The 21,946-nt window shown below is 43.7% G+C and overlaps 1 protein-coding gene across 1 annotated transcript in view; it reads left to right on the top strand.

The window, feature by feature from the left end:
* Positions 1 to 4,813: 4,813 nt before the first annotated feature.
* LOC139368305 (actin-binding LIM protein 1-like) overlaps positions 4,814 to 21,946 on the top strand; it is a 132,862-nt gene continuing 115,729 nt past the window's right edge. Inside the window, exon 1 of the mRNA XM_071107054.1 lies at positions 4,814 to 4,913. Within this exon, the coding sequence (XP_070963155.1) occupies positions 4,814 to 4,913 (100 nt within the window). The remainder of the gene's footprint in view (positions 4,914 to 21,946) is intronic.

Genomic DNA, 21,946 nt, shown 5'->3' with positions numbered 1-21,946 from the left:
AATCAAATGTATTTATAAAGCCCTATTAACATCAGCAGATGTTGCAAAGCACTATATAAGAACTAAGCCAAAAAAAACAAACCGCAACCAATGCAGATGTAGAAGCACGGTGACTAGGAAAAACTCCCTGGAAAGAAAGGAACCTAGGAAGAAACCTAGAAAGGAACCAGTCTTTGAGGAGTGGCCAGTCCTCTTCTGTCTGTGCCGGGTGGAGATTATAACAGTACATGGCCAAGATGTTTAAATGTTCATAGATGACCAGCAGGGTCAAATAATAATAATCACAGTGGTTGTAGAGGGTGAAACTGGTCAACACCTCAGGAGTAAATGTAATTTGTCTTTTCATAGCCGATCATTCAGAGTTAGAGACAGCAGGTGTTGTAGAGAGAAAGAGTCGAAAACAGCAGGTACGGGAAAAGGTTAGCCCTTCCAGGGAACAGGTCAGGGTTCCATAACCGCAGGCAGAACAGTTTAAACTGGAGCAGTAGCATGACCAGGTGGACTGGGGACAGACAGCAAGGAGTCATCAGTCCAGGTAGTCCTGAGGCATGGTCCTAGGGCTCAGGTCCTCCGAGAGAAGAGAAAGAGAAAGAGAGAGAGAATTAGAGGGAGCCTACTTAAATACACACAGGACACCAGATTAGACAGGATAAACACTCCAGATGTAACAGACTGTTATTGACAAATAGACACACACCACCAACCCTTGTTTTACCGGACAAAGCTGTTCTGTCCTGCCAATGCACGAAAATCCCAGCCAACTGTATATTATCTGTGTCATCATTCAGCCTCGATTCGGTGAAACAAGATATTACAGTTTTTTAAATCTAGTTGGTAGGATAGTCTCAAACAGAGCTCATCCAGTTTATTCTCCAGTGATTGCACGTTGGCCAATAGCATGGAGGAGGAGATGTGAGGGTGCTTTGCTGGTGTCACTGTCAGTGATTTATTTAGAATTCAAGGCACACTTAACCAGCATGGCTACCACAGCATTCTGCAGCAATACTCCATCCCATCTGGTTTGCGCTTAGTGGGGCTATCATTTGTTTTTCAACAGGACAATGACCCAACACACCTCCACACTGTGTAGTGGCTATTTGACCAAGAAGGAGAGTGATGGAGTGCTACATCAGATGACTTGACCTCCACAATCACCCGACTTCAACCCAATTGAGATGGTTTGGGATGAGTTGGACCGCAGAGTGAAGGAAAAGCAGTGCTCAGCGTATGTGGGAGCTCCTTCAAGACTGTTGGAAAATCATTCCAGGTGAAGCTGGTTGAGAGAATGCCAAGCGTGTGGAAAGCTGTCATCAAGGAAAAGGGCGGGTACTTTAAAGAATATAAAATCTAAAATTCTATTTTGATTTGTTTAACACTTTTTTTGGTTACTACATGATTGATATGTGTTATTTCATAGTGTTGATGTCTTTCACTACTATTATACAATGTAAAAAACTTCAAATGTAAAAAAAAAACTTCAAATGAGTAGGTGTGTCCAAACATTTGACTGGGACTGTATGTTAAATAGATGTCTGTGCCCAGTGGGATGGGTCGTTCCACTAATTCTGTGCCTTTTGAGGAGTGTACAGTAACTTCATAAAAAGTGTACTTAACTTAATAAAAATAACTTTTTCCTATCTCAAGAGGTTTAATAAAAAAAAAACTCTAGTAAGTGCCAATTAAAGTAATGAGATGACCGTAACAGGGTTGACGATTTGATCTTAAATCAGCCATAAATCCCCTTGTGACAGGGGGAATGGAAGCTTGTTGTGTGCAACAGGGAGTGGCAATTGAATTCAAGCGTCACAAAAATGAAATAGCTCAAATATTTCTAGCCTGTCTATCTATGGGTAACAGAGTTGACGTTTTAAGCTCGAACCGCTCGTTTTCTACCACAAAACATAAAATGACAAAAAAAAAGAGTAGAACCAGCTCACTTGCTTTTACACTATGATTTGACTATTAGATGTTCAATGTTTCTTTTTGACAATATTTAAAAAGGAATAGTTTCACCATGTTAAAACGAGAGTTCAGTTCACTTAACATAACAGGGTTGTTCTTAAATGATGTACTAAGGCTTTACAATTATTTGTACGAAATCTTCCTAAAAGTGACACCGGGTTGACCGAGGAACATGTCCCAATGCTGTATTTTGGCAATTTAGTAAGCCTTTATTAATGTAAAAATATTATTGATTGAATTCTCCATGTTGGATTCAATATTGGTGCACATTTAAAAAAACAACAACAACAAAAGGGACACAAAGGTACTCTTTTCGTGGAACGACCCAGATACAGACACAGACTCACAGCAAGCATGCCCAGCCATTTATTATCTGGGTTTCCCTAGAATAGCTGACTCTGTATTGAAGGAGCTCTTTGATCTCCACATCTCTAATGTGTGCCTGGCTGCATACAGGCTATAATGTTCTGTTATTGGGGATCGATGCAGTTCAGAGCTCTCTGTTAGGCCCCCTCCCATAGTATGCAGATGTGATTAGCATCGCTTAAAGCGTGTTCAGTGTTCAACCAGCCAATCGTTATGAGTTAATTTAACGGCCGGTTACCTCCCAAATGGCACCCCATTCCTTATATAGTGCACTACTTTTGATGAGGGCCCATAGGGCTCTGGTCAAAAGTAGTGCACTACTATGTAGGCAATAGGACGGCATTTGGGGCACACACCCGTCTCTCTCTGAAGCCCTAGCTGAGTTAGGCTGCATGCACACAGACCAAATCGGAAATATTAGCCAATAAACGATTGACCATTTTGCTTCAAAGTATTCAGACCCCTTGACTTTTTCCATATTTTGTTATGTTACAGACTTATTCTAAAATGGATTCAAATATTTTTTTCCGCTCGTCAATCAATACACAATACCCCATAATGACAAAGCAAATACAGGTTGGTAGAAATGTTTGTAAATGTATAAAAAAAAATACATAAGTATTCAGAACCTTTGCTGTGAGACACGAAATTGACCTCAAGTGCATCCTGTTTCCATTGTTCATCCTTGAGATGTTTCTACAACTTGATTAGAGTCTACCTGTGGTAAATTCAATTGATTGGACATGATTTGGAAAGGCACATACCTGTCTATATAAGGTCCAACAGTTGACAGTATATGTCAAAGCAAAAACCAAGCCATGAGTTCAAAGGAATTGTCCGTAGAGCTCCAAGAGAGGATTGTGTCGAGCCACAGGGGAAGGGTACCAAAAAATGTCTGCAGCATTGAAGGTCCCCAAGAACACAGTGGCCTCCATCATTCTTAAATAGAAGAAGTTTGGAACCACCAAGACCCTTCCTAGAGCTGGCCGCCCGGCCAAACTGAGCATTCGGGGGAGAAGGGCCTTGGTCAGGAAGATGACCAAGAACCCGATGGTCACTCTGACAGAGTTTCAGAGATCCTCTGTGGAGATGGGAGAACCTTCCAGAAGGACAACCATCTCTGCAGCACTCCACCTCTCAGGCCCTTACGATAGAGTGGCCAGATGGAAGCCACTCCTCAGTAAAAGACACATGACAGCCCGTTTGGAATTTGCCAAAAGGCACCTAGACTCTCAGACCATGAGGATCAAGATTCTCTGGTCTGATGAAACCAAGATTAAACTCTTTGGCCTGAATGCCAAGTGTCACATCTGGAGGATACCTGGAACCATCCCTGTGAGGATGTTTTTCAGCGGCAGGGACTGGGAGACTGAGGATCGAGAGAGAGCAAAGTACAGAGAGATCCTTGAAGAAAACCTGCTCCAGAGCGTTCAAGACCTTAGACTGGGGTTCACCTCAGGACAATGACCCTAAGCACATAGCCAAGACAACGCAGGAGTGGCTTTGGGACAAGTCTCTGAATGTCCTTGAATGGCCCAGCCAGAGCACGGACTTGAACCAAATCGAACATCTCTAGAGAGATCTGAAAATAGCTGTGCAGCAACCTGACACAGCTTGAGAGGATCTGCAGAGAAGAATGGCAGAAACTCCCCAAATACAGGTGTGCCAAGCTTGTAGCGTCATACCCAAATAGACTTAAGGCTGTAATCGCTGCCAAATGTGCTTCAACAAACTACTCAGTAAAGGGTCTGAATACTTATGTAAATGTGATATTTCAGTTTTTTGTTGTTGCTTTGCCATCATTGGGTATTGTGTGTAGATTGATGAAAAAAAACAATTTAATCAATTTTAGAACAAGGCTGTAACGTAACAAAATATGGAAAAGGTGAAGGGGTCTGAATATCTTCTGAATGCACTGTGTGTGTTCTAGTCAAAGTCAAAGACACTGGAGGTAATATTTCGAGCCAGAGACATATTTTGTAGATGGTTCTGTCCACAGCCAACTCGTATGCTTTCAAGCTGTTCACCACACTGTTGGCCTATGGAGAAGTTTCCCTGGTAGAATAGTCAGGGATGTCCTCTTGTCTACCTTCCCGCCCTGCACTACTCTTCCTCTGGTCCAAAGCACCACCCTTCCTCTGGGAAGGGCCAGCAAGCTCGCCCTACTTACCTGTTGCACTGCAGCAGAATCTGTCCGACACAGTCGGTGCTGAATTGGAAGGCATTGCACAGCACCGCAGCAGTAACCCAATCCCCTGGCTTCTCCAAAGTTTGACCATAGGACAGGGCTGCCTGCTCACACTCAGCAGCATGAAGACCCTTTCACCTCTAAATTTTTTTCTCTGCATGTGTGTGAGTGCATTTGGCTTGTGTGTGACTGTTGGTGTCTGTGTGTGACTCTATGCAAGAGGCTGCATTATTGATGAGAAGAGGAAGGAAGGATTGAAAGCAGTGCCGGGACTGTGTGTGTGAGTGTATAGAAGAGATGGGGGAGAGGAGTTCGGTGCAGCAGCACAAGCATCCTCCCAACGATGGTGGGCTTTGCAACTATTCCCAGAAAATCATCTCCTGCTTCGGACTGGACGGTAACAGAGAGGGGTGGTTGTCCTGTACAGTGTGGAGGAGGGTTGGAAGGAACAGACCAATGACTGAGTATATATGACATTAATTTCTCTCAACGATCCGGTTGTCTAGGATGACATAGGAATGTTGTCTTTTGTGTCTAGTCATGGTGTGTTTGTGAGAGTGTGTGTCTTGGTGTGTATTTGTTTGTGTGAGTATCGATGTGTGCCGGGCTGACTGGGTGTGTAGCTAGCTGCACCCACAGATAGACGGTAGAATAGGGTAGCAGGGACGAGCAGGGCCGTGCCCCACTGCAGCAGAACTAACCAGCCTGCCCTCTAACAGAGCTAGCATAGATCACCAGCCTGTGTGTGTGTGTGTGTGTGTGTGTGTGTGTGCGTGCGTGCGTGCGTGTGTCCTCTGCCTTATTCTTTATCATGCCATATCCGTTTATCTACATTTTATTGGTCTCTTTACTGTACATTGGATGTGTGAGAAATTGATGTAGGATAGATTTGTGGGTGAGAAATAGACCGATAAATAAAACATTGTCAGTATTAAAATGCTCAATAAGCAGTAATAAGCCCTAGTTCTCTGCAGTAATAAGCCCTAGTTCTCCTCTAGAGTCTGTTCCTGCTCTGTCTTCATCCTCGCTTGTATCATGATTTTCAAAAGCTTTCAAGTCGGTAGTGTAAGGTAGATGTTTGCAGTGTTTACTGTATCTGTTTTGTGGACAGTGTTACTATAAGAGAGCATTAATAAAATGTTATATTGGTTTATATAGAAGTGGTGTGTGTGTGTGTGACCTTAAGTGACTGTGTTCAGTTTGTGCAGGTAGCAGTAGCGCGTCAGTAAATGTGTTCAATTGAAAATGGTTCACCTTACTCACCAAAAAGCGTATAGTTCATCTTTACATTTTAGTCATTGAGCAGACGCTCTTATCCAGAGCGACTTACAGGAGCAATTAGGGTTAAGTGCCTTGCTCAAGGACACATCAACAGATTTTCACCGAGTTGGCTCGGCGATTCAAACCAGAAACCTTTCGCTTACTGGCCCAATGCTCTTAACCGCTAGACTACCTGCCCTATTCAATCATTTTAAATCTACATTCCCTATAAGTGTGTCTCTCTGTAGGTTCTGCTCAATTCATACTGATAGGAAAATGGTTACATTTCTTTGCCTGTTCATCTCGCATATTACCTCTCACCGGGAGAGCCTGATGATTTTCTAAATGTGGCTTAGGAAGGAAAATCCAGTCCTTAATCAAGTAGATGGAAGGTATCATCTTTAATTCATGAAGTCTCACGCAAATCCAAAGATGGATGAAAGAAGGGGGCTTGTAGAGGGACATCTGCTATATCTGGATGTTTTTCCTTCTATTATAAATCCTTTTTTGGGAATCTTAGTGATAATACATTTTTCCCAAACATTAAATGGTTTCAAGATTACAAGATCCAAGACCCTCTACATAGTTTATATCCCCCTAATCCCGAGGCTGTGTGTGTGTGTGTTTATGGTTTTAATGAAGTAGAGGCAACAAATGTGACCTGCAAAGTAACAGAATATAAGTAATGCTGCTAATATGGCTCAATTTGTAATCAAGTTGTTGTAACCAATGTAATTGTGACTTGAATCAATGTGGTCCTGTGCCTCAGTTGGTAAAAGCATGACTAGCAACACCAAGGTTGTACGTTCAATTCTCTCAGGGATCACATACATAGTGGTGTAAAGTACTTAACTAAACATACTTAAAAATACTACTTAAGGTTTTTTGGGGGGGTATCTGTACTTTACTTTACTATTTATATTTTTGATAACTTTTACTTCACTACATTCCTAAAGAAAGTAATGTACTTTTTACTCCATACATTTTCCCTGAGTACCAAAGTACTCGTTACATTTTGAATGCTTAGCAGGACTGGAAAATTCAGACTGCCGCTGATCTGGCAGACTTACTAAACACACATGCTACGTTTTTAAATGATGTCTGAGTGTCGGGAGTGTTCCCCTGGCTATCTGTAAATTATGTCTGAGCGTTGGAGTGTTCCCTTGGCTAAAAAACAAGAAAATGGTGCTGTCTGGTTTACTTTTTGTAAGGAATTTGAAATAATTTATACTTTGACTTTTGATACTTAAGTATATTTGATCAATTACATTTACTTTTGATACTTAAGTATATTTAAAACCTTACACTTTTACTCAAGTAGTATTTTACTGGGTGACTAACTTTTACATGAGCCATTTTTTATTAAGGTATCTTTACTTTTACTCAAGTATGACAATTGGATACTTTGTCCACCACTGCATACATAATGAAAATGTATGCACACAGGGTTTAGATAAAAGCTCCTGCTAAATTGAACATTTAGAGCATAGTGTAACCTGGCTACTTTACATCTCATATAACCACTCAGCATGTAGGAAGATAAGGTCCAATGGTATTGGACTTTGTTTTTACTAGAAATAATGCACACTATAAATAAACAATTAACTTGAATCACGTTTTTTATTTTATTGAACCTTTATTCAACTAGGCAAGTCAGTTAAGAACAAATTCTTATTTACAATGGTGGCCTACCCCAGCCAATCCCGGACGATGCTGGGTCAATTGTGCGCCGCCCTATGTAACTGAACAAGTGAACCTATTATAATTTCCTTTATTTATTTGTGTGCGCGCGCGCATGTTTATGCATCTATTATACAGTTGAAGTCGGAAGTTTACATACACATAGGGTGGAGTCATTAAAACTCGTTTTTCAACCACTCCACAAATTCCTTGTTAAAAAACTATAGTTTCCTGGACAATACGCTGGCAAAAGTGGAAAACCATGCAATACTAAAGGTGGACCGTTGGACTGTCCATTTGAAAATCCTGAATGCCTATGGGGTGTAGCCTCGGAGAATGACATCAGTTGTTATAGAATGTAATAGATGTTGAACTTCCTAACATACAGTTGAAGTCGAAAGTTTACATACATATAGGTTGGAGTCATTAAAACACATTTTTTCAACCACTCCACATATTTCTTGTTAACAAACTATAGTTTTGACAAGTCGGTTATGACATCTACTTCGTGCATGACACAAGTAATATTTCCAACAATTGTTTACAGACAGATTATTTCACTTATAATTCACTGTATCACAATTCCAGTGGGTCAGAAGTTTACATACACTAAGTTGACTGTGCCTTTAAACAGCTTGGAAAATTCCAGAAAATTATGTCATGGCTTTAGAAGTGTAATGCCCGGGGTGTAGTGGAGGAAGGAGTCAGACGCAGGAGAAAGAGAGTTCAGAGTAGCGCTACTTCTTTATTCACCAACCAGGTGAAAACAGACGCCACTCAAAACAAATGCCCCAAAACACAGGGGAACTAAACAGTCCCGAAAATAACTCATGTACACGAACAACCGTGACTTACAGGCGTGTACACGAGTACAGATAAAACAATCCCGCACACCCAGCAGGTGGGCCGGCTGGCTAATAAAGCCCAACTAATAAACCTAATTAACAACAGGTGTAACTAATAAACAGACAAGGAGGGGGAGGAAAAGATCAGTGGCAGCTAGTAGGCCGGTGACGACGACCACCGAGCGCCACCCGAACGGGAAGGGGAGCCACCTTCGGTAGGAGTCGTGACAAGAAGCTTCTGATAGGCTAATTGACATAATTTGAGTCAATTGGAGGTGTACCTGTGGATGTATCTCAAGGCCTACCTTCAAACTCAGTGCCTCATTGCTTGACATCATGGGAAAATCAAAAGAAATCAGACAAGACCTCAGAAAAATAATGGTCTGGTTCATCCTTGGGAGAAATTTCAAAACGTCTGAAGGTACCACGTTCATCTGTACAGACAATAAACACCATGGGACCACACAGCCGTCATACCGCTCAGGAAGGAGACTGGTTCTGTCTCCTAGAGATTAACGTACTTTGGTGCGAAAAGTGCAAATCAATCCCAGAACAACAGCAAAGGACCTTGTGAAGATGCTGGAGGAAACAGGTACAAAATTATCTATATCCACAGCAAAACAAGTCCTATATAACCTGAAAGGCCGCCCAGCAAGGAAGAAGTCACTGCTCCAAAACCTCCATAAAAAGCCAGACTACGGTTTGCAACTGCACATGGGGACAAATATCGTAATTTTTGGAGAAATGTCCTCTAGTCTGATTAAAAGGAAAATAGAACTGTTTGGCCCTAATGACCATCGTTATGTTTGGAGGAAAAAGGGGAAGCTTGCAAGCCGAAGAATACCATCCCAACCGTGAAGCACGGGGGTGGCAGCATCATGTTGAGGGGGTGCTTTGCTGCAGGAGGGACTGGTGCACTTCACAAAATAGATGGGAGCATGAGGAAGGACAATTATGTTGATATATTGAAGCAACATCTCAAGAAATCAGTCAGGAAGTTAAATCTTGGTCGCAAATGGGTCTTCCAAATGGACAATGTCCCCAAGCATACTTCCAAAGTTGTGGCAAAATGGCTTAAGGACAACAAATTCAAGGTATTGGAGTGGCATTCACAAAGCCCTGACCTAGAAAATATGTGGGCAGAACTGAAAAAGCATGTGCAAGCAAGGAGGCCTACAAACCTCACTCAGTTACACCAGCTCTGTCAGGAGGAATGGGCCAAAATTTCGCCCAACTTATTGTGGGAAGCTTGTGGAAGGCTACCTGAAACGTTTGTCCCAAGTTAAACAATTTAAAGGCAATGCCAATCAAATACTAATTGTCTGTATGTAAACTTCTGACCCACTGGGAATGTGATGAAAGAAATAAAAGCTGAAATAAATCATTCTCTCTACTTACATTTCACATTCTTAAAATAAAGTGGTGATCCCAACTGACCTAAGACCGGGAATTTTTAGGATTAAATATCATGAATTGTGAAGAACTGAGTTTAATTGTATTTGGCCATGGTGTATGTAAACTTCCGACTTCAACTGTATTTCTGTGATCCTATTCGGAGAGTTTACTAAGACAATTATTTATTTAATGGTATTTAATAGACAAGACAGGACAGAGGGTTTAGTTCTATTCTAATATTGTAAACCTCACAATTCCACAACCTTAATTGGACAGACTTGATCGTGAACAACAGACTCATCCATGAATGGTTGTGGAGCAAATCGGAAACTGCAGTGTAATGGAAAATCTAATATCAGAACAAAAGCATGATGCCGTTATTAATATTCTTAATGCGACCTGTCCCAGTAAATTATTGTGACCAGTGGCATGGCTCTTTTTTAACATCACTGTCCCAGAGCACCCATCAGGTGCAAGAGCCAATGAGTGTGGCAATGACACACCGTAAAGGAAAACTGTAATTTATACGATGCATTTATGTATTAATAACAGTAAATACTGTGAAATGTTTTACTGGAGCATACTGTAAATTGTGGTGAAACAATTGCTGTATTTTGAATGGTGCTGTAATTCCACTCCACAAAATACAGTACGTTACAGTACCATCTTTTTTTTGGAGCACTAGTGCATGGTACTGTTGTTTTTCTCTCATTAACATATTTTGAGGTGTGACTTGTAAGAGGCTTTGTTTGTCGCACCCGTTTGTGAGAGTCCTGTATCAATTTGCCTCCTATGTGATAATAGTGCCCTATCAATATAAGCAAACCTTAACCTTTAATGGTTGAGAATTTTGCCATGTCCTTTTGGTTTGTTTGGCCCTGTAGTTGCTGCCAATTTCAAAGCCTTTTTTAAGGCCTCTAGAAGTGCAAGTGATTGATATGCTGTCATCTATCAATCAATCAAATGTATTTATAAAGCCCTTTTTACATCAGCAGATGTCACAAAGTGCTATACAGAAACCCAGCCTAAAACCCCAAACAGCAAGCAATGCAGATGTAGAAGCACGGAGGGCAGGAAAAGCTCCCTAGAAAGGCAGGAACCTAGGAAGAAACCTAGAGAGGAACCAGGTTCTGAGGGGTGGCCAGTCCTCTTCTGGCTGTGCCGGGTGGAGATTATAAGAGTAAATGGCCATTTAAGGCCAGATTGTTCTTCAAGATGTTCAAATGTTCATAGATGACCAGCAGGGTCAAATAATAATCAGTGGTTGTAGAGGGTGCAATTGGTCAGTACCTCTTGAGTATATTGGCTTTTCATAGCCGAGCATTCAGTTAGAGACAGCAGGTGTGGTAGAGGGAGAGAGTCTTAAACAGCAGGTCCGGGACAAGGTCAGGGTTCCCTTGCCACAGGCAGAACATTTGGAACTGGAGCAGCATCATGACCAGGTGGACTGGGGACAGCCAGCAGTCATCAGGCCAGGTAGTCTTGAGGCTTAATCCTAGGGCTCTGGTCCTCCGAGAGGGGAGGGAGAGAGCGAGAATTAAGGGGATTACACTTAAATTCACACAGGACACCAGATAAGGCAGGAAAATTACACCAGATATAATAGACTGACCCTAGACCCGTGCCACAGACTATTGCAGTATAGATGCTGGAGACTGAGACGGGTGGGTCGGGGGACACTGTGGCCCCATCCGACGATACCCACAGACAGGGACAACCAGGCAGGATATAACTCCACCCACTTTGGGTGGAGTTAAAAAAAAAAAAAACCAGCCCCCATACCACTAGAGGAATATCAACAGACCACCAACTTACTACCCTGAGACTAGGCTGAGTATAGCCCCCGAAGATCTTCTCCACCACACAAGCCGGAGGGGGTGCAAAACAGGACAGGAAGATCATGTCTGTGACTCAACCTACTCAAGTTACCCATCCTAGGTAGGGCATGGGAAGAGCACTAGTAAGCCAGTGACTCAGCCCCAGTAATAGGGTCAGAGGAAGAGAAGCCCAGTGGAGAAAGGGGATCTGGCCAGGCATAGACAACAAGGGCATTTTGTCAATACAGTGCCTTGCCGTTCACCTTCGCACCCCTGGGCCAGACTACACGCAATCATAGGATCTACTGAAGAGATGAGTTTTCAATAAAGACTTAAAGGTTGAGACTGAGTCTGCGTCAATCACATGGATAGACAGACCATTCCATACAAATGGAGCTCTATAGAAGAAAGCCCTGCTTCCAGCTGTTTTCTTAGAAATTCTAGCGACTATAAGGAGGCCTGCATCTTGTGACCGTAGCGTACATGTAGGTATGTACAGCAGGACCAAATCGGAGAGATAGGTAGGAGCAAGCCCATGTAATGCTTTGTAGGTTAGCAGTAAAACCTTGAAATCAGCCCTAGCCATAACAGGAAGCCAATGTAGAGCGGCTAGCACTTGAGTAATATGATAACATTTTTGGGTTCTAATCAGGATTCTAGCTGCCGTGTTTAGCACTAACTTATTTAGTGCTTTATCTGGGTAGCTGGAGAGTAGAGCATTGCATCAGTCTAATCTAGAAGTGACAAAAGCATGGATTAGCTTTTCTGCATCATTTTTGGACAAAAGGTTTCTGACATTGTTTTTCCAAATGACATCACCAAGAGATAGAATATATAGTGAAAACAATAGTGGTTTAAAATGGAACAAGGGCCTCCCGAGTCACGCAGTGGTCTCAGGCACTGCATCGCAGTGCTAGCTGTGCCACTAGAGATTCTGGGTTCTAGTCCAGGCTCTGTCACAGCTGGCCGCGACTGGGAGAGCCATGGGACGGCACACAATTGGCCCAGCGTCGTACGGGTTAGGGGAGGGTTTGGCCGGCAGGGATGTCCTTGTCCCATCGTGCACGAGCGACTCCTGTGGCGGACCGGGCGCAGTGTATGCTGACACAGTCGCCAGGTGTATGGTGTTTCCTCCGACACATTGGTCGCTGTTGGCTTCCAGGTTAAGTGGGCATTGTGTCAAGAAGCAATGCTGCTTGGTTGGGTTGTGTTTCAGAGGACGCACAGCTCTCGACTTTTGCCTCTCCCGAGTCTGTCAGGTGGGACGGTAGCGTCCAACATCCGGTGAAATTACAGAACATGAAATTCAAACGACAGTATTATAAATATTTAACGTTCATAAAATCACAATATATCAAAATAATAAATAAAGCTTAACTTCTTGATAATCCAGCCGCTGTGTCAGATTTCAACAAGGCTTTACGGCGAGAGCAAACCATGCGATTATCTGAGGACTGCGCCCCGCATACGAACACATGAAAACCATATTTCAACACTTGAAGGAGATCTACATGATGAGATTCTTTTGGAAATGTATATCACTGTCTTTGGATCTTTACATGATACAGGATGGTAGATGTCTGACATGTTCATAGCTCCGAGATATTTTTTAGGCCTGTCCCTACGTTTTTGTCAAAGTCTTCCACAGTGGAGGTTTGAAGTGTCCTTGTAGAGCTTAGAGCCATCCTAGGATTCTGTCTGAATTGTACTTAATGTTGCACCCTGCTTTGTGGGAAGGCTGAGGGGAAGCCGGGCAACATGCCTACCCTCAACAGTCTGTGGACCGCCCCACAAGCATCAAAAGTAGAAACTCATTCAAGCGCATGTCCATCATCGAGGACGGGCACGTGGCTGAGGTGGTCTACCTCATCCCTAAAGTGTACATTTGGCAGCTGCCGTACCTCAACCCTAACTATTATCTGAATGAGAGACTTGTCAATTTGGCACCAGATAGGGCTATGGTATGGGGTAGGAGGTGCCGGCAGGGAGAATCTATCTTGTCTGTCTGTCCCCAAGTCAACTAGGTGAAAAATCTGTCGATGCGCCCTTGAGCAAGGCACTTAACCCTAATTGTAACTGTAAGTTGTTCTGGATAAGAGCGTCTGCTAAATGATTCAAATGTAAATATCTGTCTACTGGCGTGTGTGTGTGTGTGCAAATCCACGTTTGTGGTGTGTCACGCAATTATATCTTATTGACTCCAACAAAGTGTTATTGCAGAGAAGTCAAAAATGAATTGCTCGAAACGTATGTAATATCAAAATTATGCAGGGAAAGGGGCCTCAGTTTGCCATGCAAGGAACCGAGATGGTGCTTTACATCAGGATTACAGTGAGCATGAGGACTAGCCAGATATTATTCATCCACTGACCCAATGCCAGGCTATGAGATATGGTTTGCATCCCAAATGCACTACTTCTGAACAGGACCCATAGGGCCTTGATGTTTGAGCATTGAAGTTCCAAAAAACATTCCCCTGTGTTCTCTGGATTTTAGGTTGATCAGTTGAAACGGATTGTTTGTTGGTCTATCCTTGGTAGTGTACAGTGTTTTCTTTAAGTAGGCATGCACATCTAGCCAACGCGGGGAGAACTACTGTATTTTATGTCAGTTGTAAACTGGTTGAAGACGTTTAGTCAACATATTTGACAGACAGAAACATTTCTTTAGGTGGTTGTAATCTGGTAATCTAACCATTAAACAACCCAAATATCACGTCTTGACATTCTAAGAACTCTTTACCTGGTTATAACAGAGACCAGTTGATTAATATGGTTAGGATGTCTTCTCAACCTGAAAAGCAGTTTACATCAAGAAAAGGATGACTACATGGGGGGCATAAGACTAGAATAACTCTGTCCCAAATGGCAGGCTATTCCCTATTTTAGTGCATTACTTATGACCAGGGCCAATTGGTACTGTATGTAGTGCAGTAAATAGGGAAAATGATGCCATTTAGGATGCACTTCAGATTGAAAGTATGCATGATCACTAACTCACTCTTATCACATGAGCTATAATGCCCAGACTGCTTTTTCTAATGGCTGACAATCTCTGTTTTGTAATGCCTGATCATTTTAGAACCCCCCCCCCCCCTCTTGACGGTGGAGAGAAGAAAATGAAGGTGTAAAGTACATTTCCTGCACTTCTACACATTTTGCCATGGGGAGTAGAGACTGTGAGTCACATGGATGTGGCTTGCTATATAAAGCAGACATCCAGGCATTCAGTTTCTGTTTGATTGAACATTTTACTTGGCTAGTCAGTTAAGAACAAATTATTATTTACAATGACAGCCTACCCCAGCCAAACCCAGACAATGCTGGGCCAATTGTGCGCTGCCCTATGGGACTCCCAATCACAGCCGGGTGTGATGCAGCCTGTATTTAACCAGGGACTGCAGTGATGCCTCTTGCACTAAGATGCAGTGCCTTAGACCACTGTGCCACTCGGGAGCCCCAAATGACCTAAGCCACTTTGAATGTGGTATGATCGTCAGTGCCAGGTGCGCAGGATCCAGTATCTCAGAAACGGCCACCCTCTTGGGCTTTTCACGCACGACAGTTTCTAGGGTTTACCAATAATGGGGCGACAAACAAAAAACATCCATTCAGCTGTAGTCCTGTGGGTGAAAACAGCTTGTTTATGAGAGGTCAAAGGAGAATGGCAAGAATTGTGCAAGCTAACAGGCGGGCTACAAATAGACAAATAACGGTTCAGTACAACAGTGGTGTGCAGAACGGCATCTCTTAATGCACAACTCGTCAAGCTGTGTCATGGATGGGCTATTGCAGCAGATGACCACATCTGGTTCCACTCCTATCAGCTAAAAACAAGATGAAGTGGCTCCAGTGGGCACGTGATCACCAACACTAGACAATTGAGGAGTGGAAAAACATTGCCTGGAACATGACAACGTGTTCAGTTTACTTGAGTGGCCTGCGCAGTCGCTAGACCTCAACCCAATAGAGCATCTTTGAGATGAGATGGAACGGGCTGTTTGCAGCATGAATGTACTTCCGTTCAATCTGCAGCAACTGTGCGATGCCATCACCTCAGAATAGATCAACATCCCCCTTGTAGAATGCCCCAAATAATTCAGGCTGTTCTGGAGGCAAAGGGGGATCCGACCCAGTACTAGATGGGTGTAACTAATAAACTGGCTGGTGAGTATATATTTCCACACTATGTGGCTGGAATAATACTCTGAAATAATGAGCATGATGAGAATGCCCTTTTATTGTAAGAGCTGTTTGAAAAGGCCGCCTGAAATGTCTGCCTATTTTGGTGGGATGGAGTTTTGGCCTTCCATTGTGACAGACATCATGAGGTAAATTAGTTAATATCATTATGAAAGCGTTACAAACCTCTCTGCCAATAACAGCACATTTCTTTCCATCTAGACCACTCCCAGACAGCAAAAATCTTGCTTGAGAAATTGCTCTTTGAAAACAATCACAGTAAGGTACTTAATTGTTACCCATAAATTATTTGATATTGAGATTAAAAAGAACAGCTGCATTGGACCATTTAAAGCATGTTTTCTGCAATTCTACACATTTTGCCATGGGGCGGAGAGAAAACAGCAATGGTCCTGTCGCAAGCTCTGGACCATTACACTGGATATTTGCAGCTAGCTAGCTGCTACCGAGTGGCTATTGTGGCTAACACCCTTGTCCAGAGCATGCACCAGTTAGCCTCGAGCTAGGTCCATCTCCTGTCTAGCAAACAAAGTACACCAACTATAATACCTCTCTTGCCAATTGGCCTGGACCCTTGGTCGACATGGAGCCCCGCCGATCCATCACGACTGGTCTGTTGATCTGCTGACGTAATTCGGCCGGTGTGCTCTCAACCGGCCTCTAGCTTCCTGAATGCCGTGTCTCCCGCTCACCTAGCATAGTAATCAACTACCGAACAGCTCCCTGTTTCATCTATTGCTGCTCATTGAACTCTATGATCACTCGGCTACACAGCTGATTCCTGCTGGACTGTTCATTAACACAGTACTTTAGTTTTTTTTTATCTGTCGGAGCCAGCCTCGAACTAAGGCCCTCCCTGTGTGTAGCTAACTGACCCTCTCTGCCCATTTATCGCCATTTACACGTTGTTGTTGTCTTAGCTGTTTACCTGTCGTTGTCTCACCCGCTGTTGTCTTAGCTCTCCCAATCAACACCTGTGATTGCTTTTATGCCTCTATCTAACGTCAATATACCTTGTATACTGTTGTTTAGGGCAGCTCTCATTGTTTTGTTTTACTGCGGAGTCACGAGTCCTGCTCAACATGCCTCAGATTGCCCCCTTGTCCCACCCCCCACACATGCGGAGACCGCACCTAGCTTAACTGGCACCTGCAGAGATGCAACCTCTCTCATTGTCACTCAATGCCTAGGTTTACCCCCACTGTATTCACACCCTACCATACCCTTGTCTGTACACTACGCCCTGAATCTATCCTAGCACGCCCAGAAATCTGCTCCTTTTATTCTCTGTCCCCAACACACTAGACGACCAGTCTTGATAGCCTTTAGCCGTACCCTCATCCTACTCCTCCTCTGTTCCTCTGGTGATGTAGAAGTTAACCCAGGCCCTGTGTGTCCCCAGGCGCTTGCTTTATTCACTGCTTTAGGACACTCCGCCAACCCTGATGTCCTAGCCGTGTCTGAATCCTGGCTTAGGAAGGCCACCAAAAATTCAGATATTCCATCCCAAATTACAACATTTCCCATCAAGACAGAACTGTTAAAGGGGTGGAATTGCAATCTACTGTAGAGAGAGCCTGCAGAGTTCTGTCCTACTATCCAGGTCTATACCCAAACAGTTCGAACTTCTAATTTTAAAAATGCATCTCTCCAGAAATAAGTGTTAACCTCTCTGATCTCCCCATCCCGGATCCGGTATCGTGAATACAGACTCAAGCTCATTACCATAACGCAACGTTAACTATTCATGAAAATCGCAAATGAAATGAAATAAATATGCCATCTCTCAAGCTTAGCCTTTTGTAAACAACACTGTCATCTCAGATTTTCAAAATATGCTTCTTAACCATAGGAAAACAATCATTTGTGTAAAAGTAGCTAGCTAGCGTAGCATTTAGCGTTAGCATTAGCGTTAGCATCCAGCACGCAACATTTCAACAAAAACATAAAATCCTTAAAATAAAATAATTTACCTTTGAAGAACTTCGGATGTTTTCAATGAGGAGACTCTCAGTTAGATAGCAAATGCTCAGTTTTTTCCAAAAAGATTCTTTGTGTATTAGAAATAGCTCCGTTTTGTACATCACATTTGGCTACAAAAAAACCCCGAAAATTCAGTCCTCAAAACGCGAACTTTTTTCCAAATTAACCACATAATATCGACTGAAAACATGGCAAACGTGGTTTAGAATCAATCCTCAAGGTGTTTTTCACATATCTCTTCGATGATATATCGTTAGTGGAAGCATGGTTTCTCCTCTCAATCAAATGGAAAAATACTTGCAGTTGGCTTTGCGCACCAATTTCGACGCAGGACACCAGGCGGACACTTGGAAAATGTAGTCTCTTATGGTCAATCTTCCAATATTATGCCTACAAATGCGTCACAATGCTGCCGACATCTTGGGGAAACGGCAGAAGGTCTAAGCTTATTCCTGTCTCATTCACAGCCATATAAGGAGACATTAGAAAACAGAGCTTCAGAAATTCTGCTCATTTCCTGTTTGACGTTTCATCTTGGTTTCGCCTGTAGAATGAGTTCTGGGGCACTTACAGACAATATCTTTGCAGATTCTGAAACTTCATATATGCATAGTCGAGAATATGCATAGTCGAGCATCTTTTCATGACAAAATATCGCGCTTAAAACGGAAAGTTTTTTATCCAAAAATGAAATAGCGCCCCTAGAGATCCAACAGGTTAACGCCTGCTAACGACCCCCCTCAGCTCCCAGCTGTGTCCTGGACACCATTTGTGAATTGATCGCCCCCCATCTAGCTTCAGAGTTTGTTCTGTTAGGTGACCTAAACTGGGATATGCTTAACACCCCGGCAGTCCTACAATCTAAGCTAGATGCCCTCAATCTCACACAAATTATCAAGGAACCCACCAGGTTCAACCCTAAATCTGTAAAGAAGGGCACCCTCATAGAAGTTATCCTGACCAACTGGCCCTCCAAATACACCTCCGCTGTCTTTAGGATCTCAGTGCCTGTATTCGCTACGGGTCCGCAGTCAAATGACCACTCCTAATCACTGTCAAACGCTCCCTAAAACACTTCTGCGAGCAGGCCTTTCTAATCGACCTGGCCCAGGTATCCTGGAAGGATATTGACCTCATGCCGTCAGTTGAGGATGCCTGGTCATTCTTTAAAAGTAACTTCCTCACCATCTTAGATAAGCATGCTCCGTTCAAAAAATGCAGAACTAAGAATATATTTAGCCCCTGGTTCACTCCAGACCTGACTGCCCTCGACCAGCACAAAACCATTCTGTGGCGGACTGCAATAGCATCGAATTGTCCCCGCGATATGCAACTGTTCAGGGAAGTCAGGAACCAATACACGCAGTCAGTCAGGAAAGCAAAGGCCAGCTTTTTCAAGCAGAAATTTGCATCCTGTAGCTCTAACTCCAAAAAGTTCTGGGACACTGTAAAGTCCATGGAGATCAAGAGCACCTCCTCCCAGCTGCCCACTGCACTTTTGCTAGGTAACATTGTCACCACCGATAAATCCATGATAATCGAAAACATCAACGAGCATTTCTCAACGGCTGGCCATGCCTTCCTCCTGGCTACTCCAAACTCGGCCAACAGCCCCCCCCCCCCCCCCCCCCCCCAGCTACTCACTCAAGCCTCCCCAGCTTCTCCTTTACCAAAATCCAGATAGCAGATGTTCTGAAAGAGCTGCAAACCTGGACCCGTACAAGTCAGCTGGGCTAGACAATCTGGACCCTCTATTTCTGAAACCATCCACCGCCATTGTCGCAACCCCTATTACCAGCCTGTTCAACCTCTCTTTCATATCGTCTGAGATCCCCAAGGACTGGAAAGCTGCCGCGGTCATCCCCCTCTTCAAAGGGGGAGACACCCTGGACCCAAACTGTTACAGACCTATATCCATCCTGCCCTGCCTATCTAAGGTCTTCGAAAGCCAAGTCAACAAACAAATCACTGACCATCTCGAATCCCACTGTACCTTCTCCGCTGTGCAATCTGGTTTCCGAGCCGGTCACGGGTGCACCTCAGCCACGCTAAAGGTACTAAACGATATCATAACCGACATCGATAAAAGACAGTACTGTGCAGCCGTCTTCATCGACCTGGCCAAGGCTTTCGACTCTGTCAATCACCATATTCTTATCGGCAGACTCAGTAGCCTCGGTTTTTCTAATGACTGCCTTGCCTGGTTCTCCAACTACTTTGCAGACAGAGTTCAGTGTGTCAAATCGGAGAGCATGTTGGCCAGTCCTCTGGTAGTCTCTATGGGGGAGCCACAGGGTTCAATTCTCGGGCCGACTATTTTCTCTGTATATATCAATGATGTTGCTCTTGCTGCGGGCGATATCCTGATCCACCTCTACGCAGACGACACCATTCTGTATACTTCTGGCCCTTCCCTGGACACTGTGCTATCTAACCTCCAAACGAGCTTCAATGCCATACAACACTCCTTCCGTGGCCTCCAACTGCTCTTAAACGCTAGTAAAACCAAATGCATGCTTTTCAACCGTTCGCTGAACGCACCCGCATGCCCGACTAGCATCACCACCCTGGATGGTTCCGAACTAGAATATGTGGACATCTATAAGTACCTAGGTGTCTGGCTAGACTGTAAACTCTCCTTCCAGACTCATATCAAACATCTCCAGTCCAAAATCAAATCTAGAATCAGCTTTCTATTTCGCAATTAAGCCTCCTTCACTCACGCCGCCAAACTTACCCTAGTAAAACTGACTATCCTACCCATCCTCGACTTCGGCGATGTCATCAACAAAATGGCTCCCAATACTCTACTCAGCAAACTGGATGCAGTTTATCACAGTGCCATCCGCTTTGTTACTAAAGCACCTTGTACCACCCACCACTGTGACCTGTATGCTCTAGTCGGCTGGCCCTCGTTACATATTTGTCGCCAGACCCACTGGCTCCAGGTCATCTACAAGTCCATGCTAGGTAAAGCTCCGCCTTATCTCAGTTCACTGGTCACGATGGCAACACCCACCCGTAGCATGCGCTCCAGCAGGTGTATCTCACTGATCATCCCTAAAGCCAACACCTAATTTGGCCTCCTTTCCTTCCAGTTCTCTGCTGCCTGTGACTGGAACGAATTGCAAAAATCGTTGAAGTTGGAGACTTTCATCTCCCTCACCAACTTTAAACATCTGCTATCTGAGCAGCTAACTGATCGCTGTAGCTGTACATAGTCCATCGGTAAATAGCCCACCCAATTTACCTACCTCATCCCCATACTGTTTGTATTTATTTACTTTTCTGCTCTTTTGCACACCAGTATCTCTACCTGCACATGACCATCTGATCATTTATCACTCCAGTGTTAATCTGCTAAATTGTAATTATTCACCTACCTCCTCATGCCTTTTGCACACAATGTATATAGACTCGTTAAAAAAAAAATTATACTCTGTTATTGACTTGTTTATTGTTTACTCCATGCGTAACTCTGATGCTGTCTGTTCACACTGCTATTCTTTATCTTGGCCAGGTTGCAGTTGTAAATGAGAACTTGTACTCAACTAGCCTACCTGGTTAAATAAAGGTAAAATAAAAATATGCAGAGTTAATCTTCAAACTAACAGCAACCTTGGCATCCGTGACAGAGAGGGAGAAGTGTTCATCCATGTATACAAGTAAAATAGTCTCGCTTGACCTCACTAGTGGTGCAGCAGTCTAAGGCACTGCATCGCAGTTCTTGAGGTGTCACGACAGACTCAGGTTTGATCCCAGGCTGTGTCACAAACGGCCGTGACCGGGAGACCCATGAGGTGGCGCACAATTGACCCAGTGTTGTCCGGGTTTGGCTGGCTGGGGTTTCCTTGTCCGATCTCACTCTAGCGACTCCTTGTGGCAGACCAGGTGCCTGCAAGCTGACCCTCGGTCACCAGCTGGACGGTGTTTCCTGCAACAAATTGGTGCGGCTGGCTTCCGGGATAAGCGAGCAGTGCGTCAAGAAGCAGTGCGGCTTGTTCGCATCATGTTTCGGAGGACGTATGGCTCTCTTCGCCTCTCCCGAAGCCATAGGGAAGTTGCAGTGATGGGACAAGACTGTAACTACCAATTGGATATCACAAAAAATGGGTCAAAGTATATTAAACGTTTTCTAATTTTGTCAAAGTATTTTTTATCTCAAGTTAAAAGTGTACTGTTAGCTAGCTAGCTAACGTCAGCTGGCTGGCTCGCTAGCTAGCTAACATTACATGTATGATCTGTGTA

The sequence above is a fragment of the Oncorhynchus clarkii genome, chromosome 16 (assembly GCF_045791955.1).
Source record: "Oncorhynchus clarkii lewisi isolate Uvic-CL-2024 chromosome 16, UVic_Ocla_1.0, whole genome shotgun sequence".
Classification (NCBI taxonomy): Eukaryota; Metazoa; Chordata; class Actinopteri; order Salmoniformes; family Salmonidae; genus Oncorhynchus; species Oncorhynchus clarkii.
The sequence above is the reverse complement of the archived record's forward strand: the minus strand, read 5'-3'. Positions and strand labels throughout refer to the sequence as shown.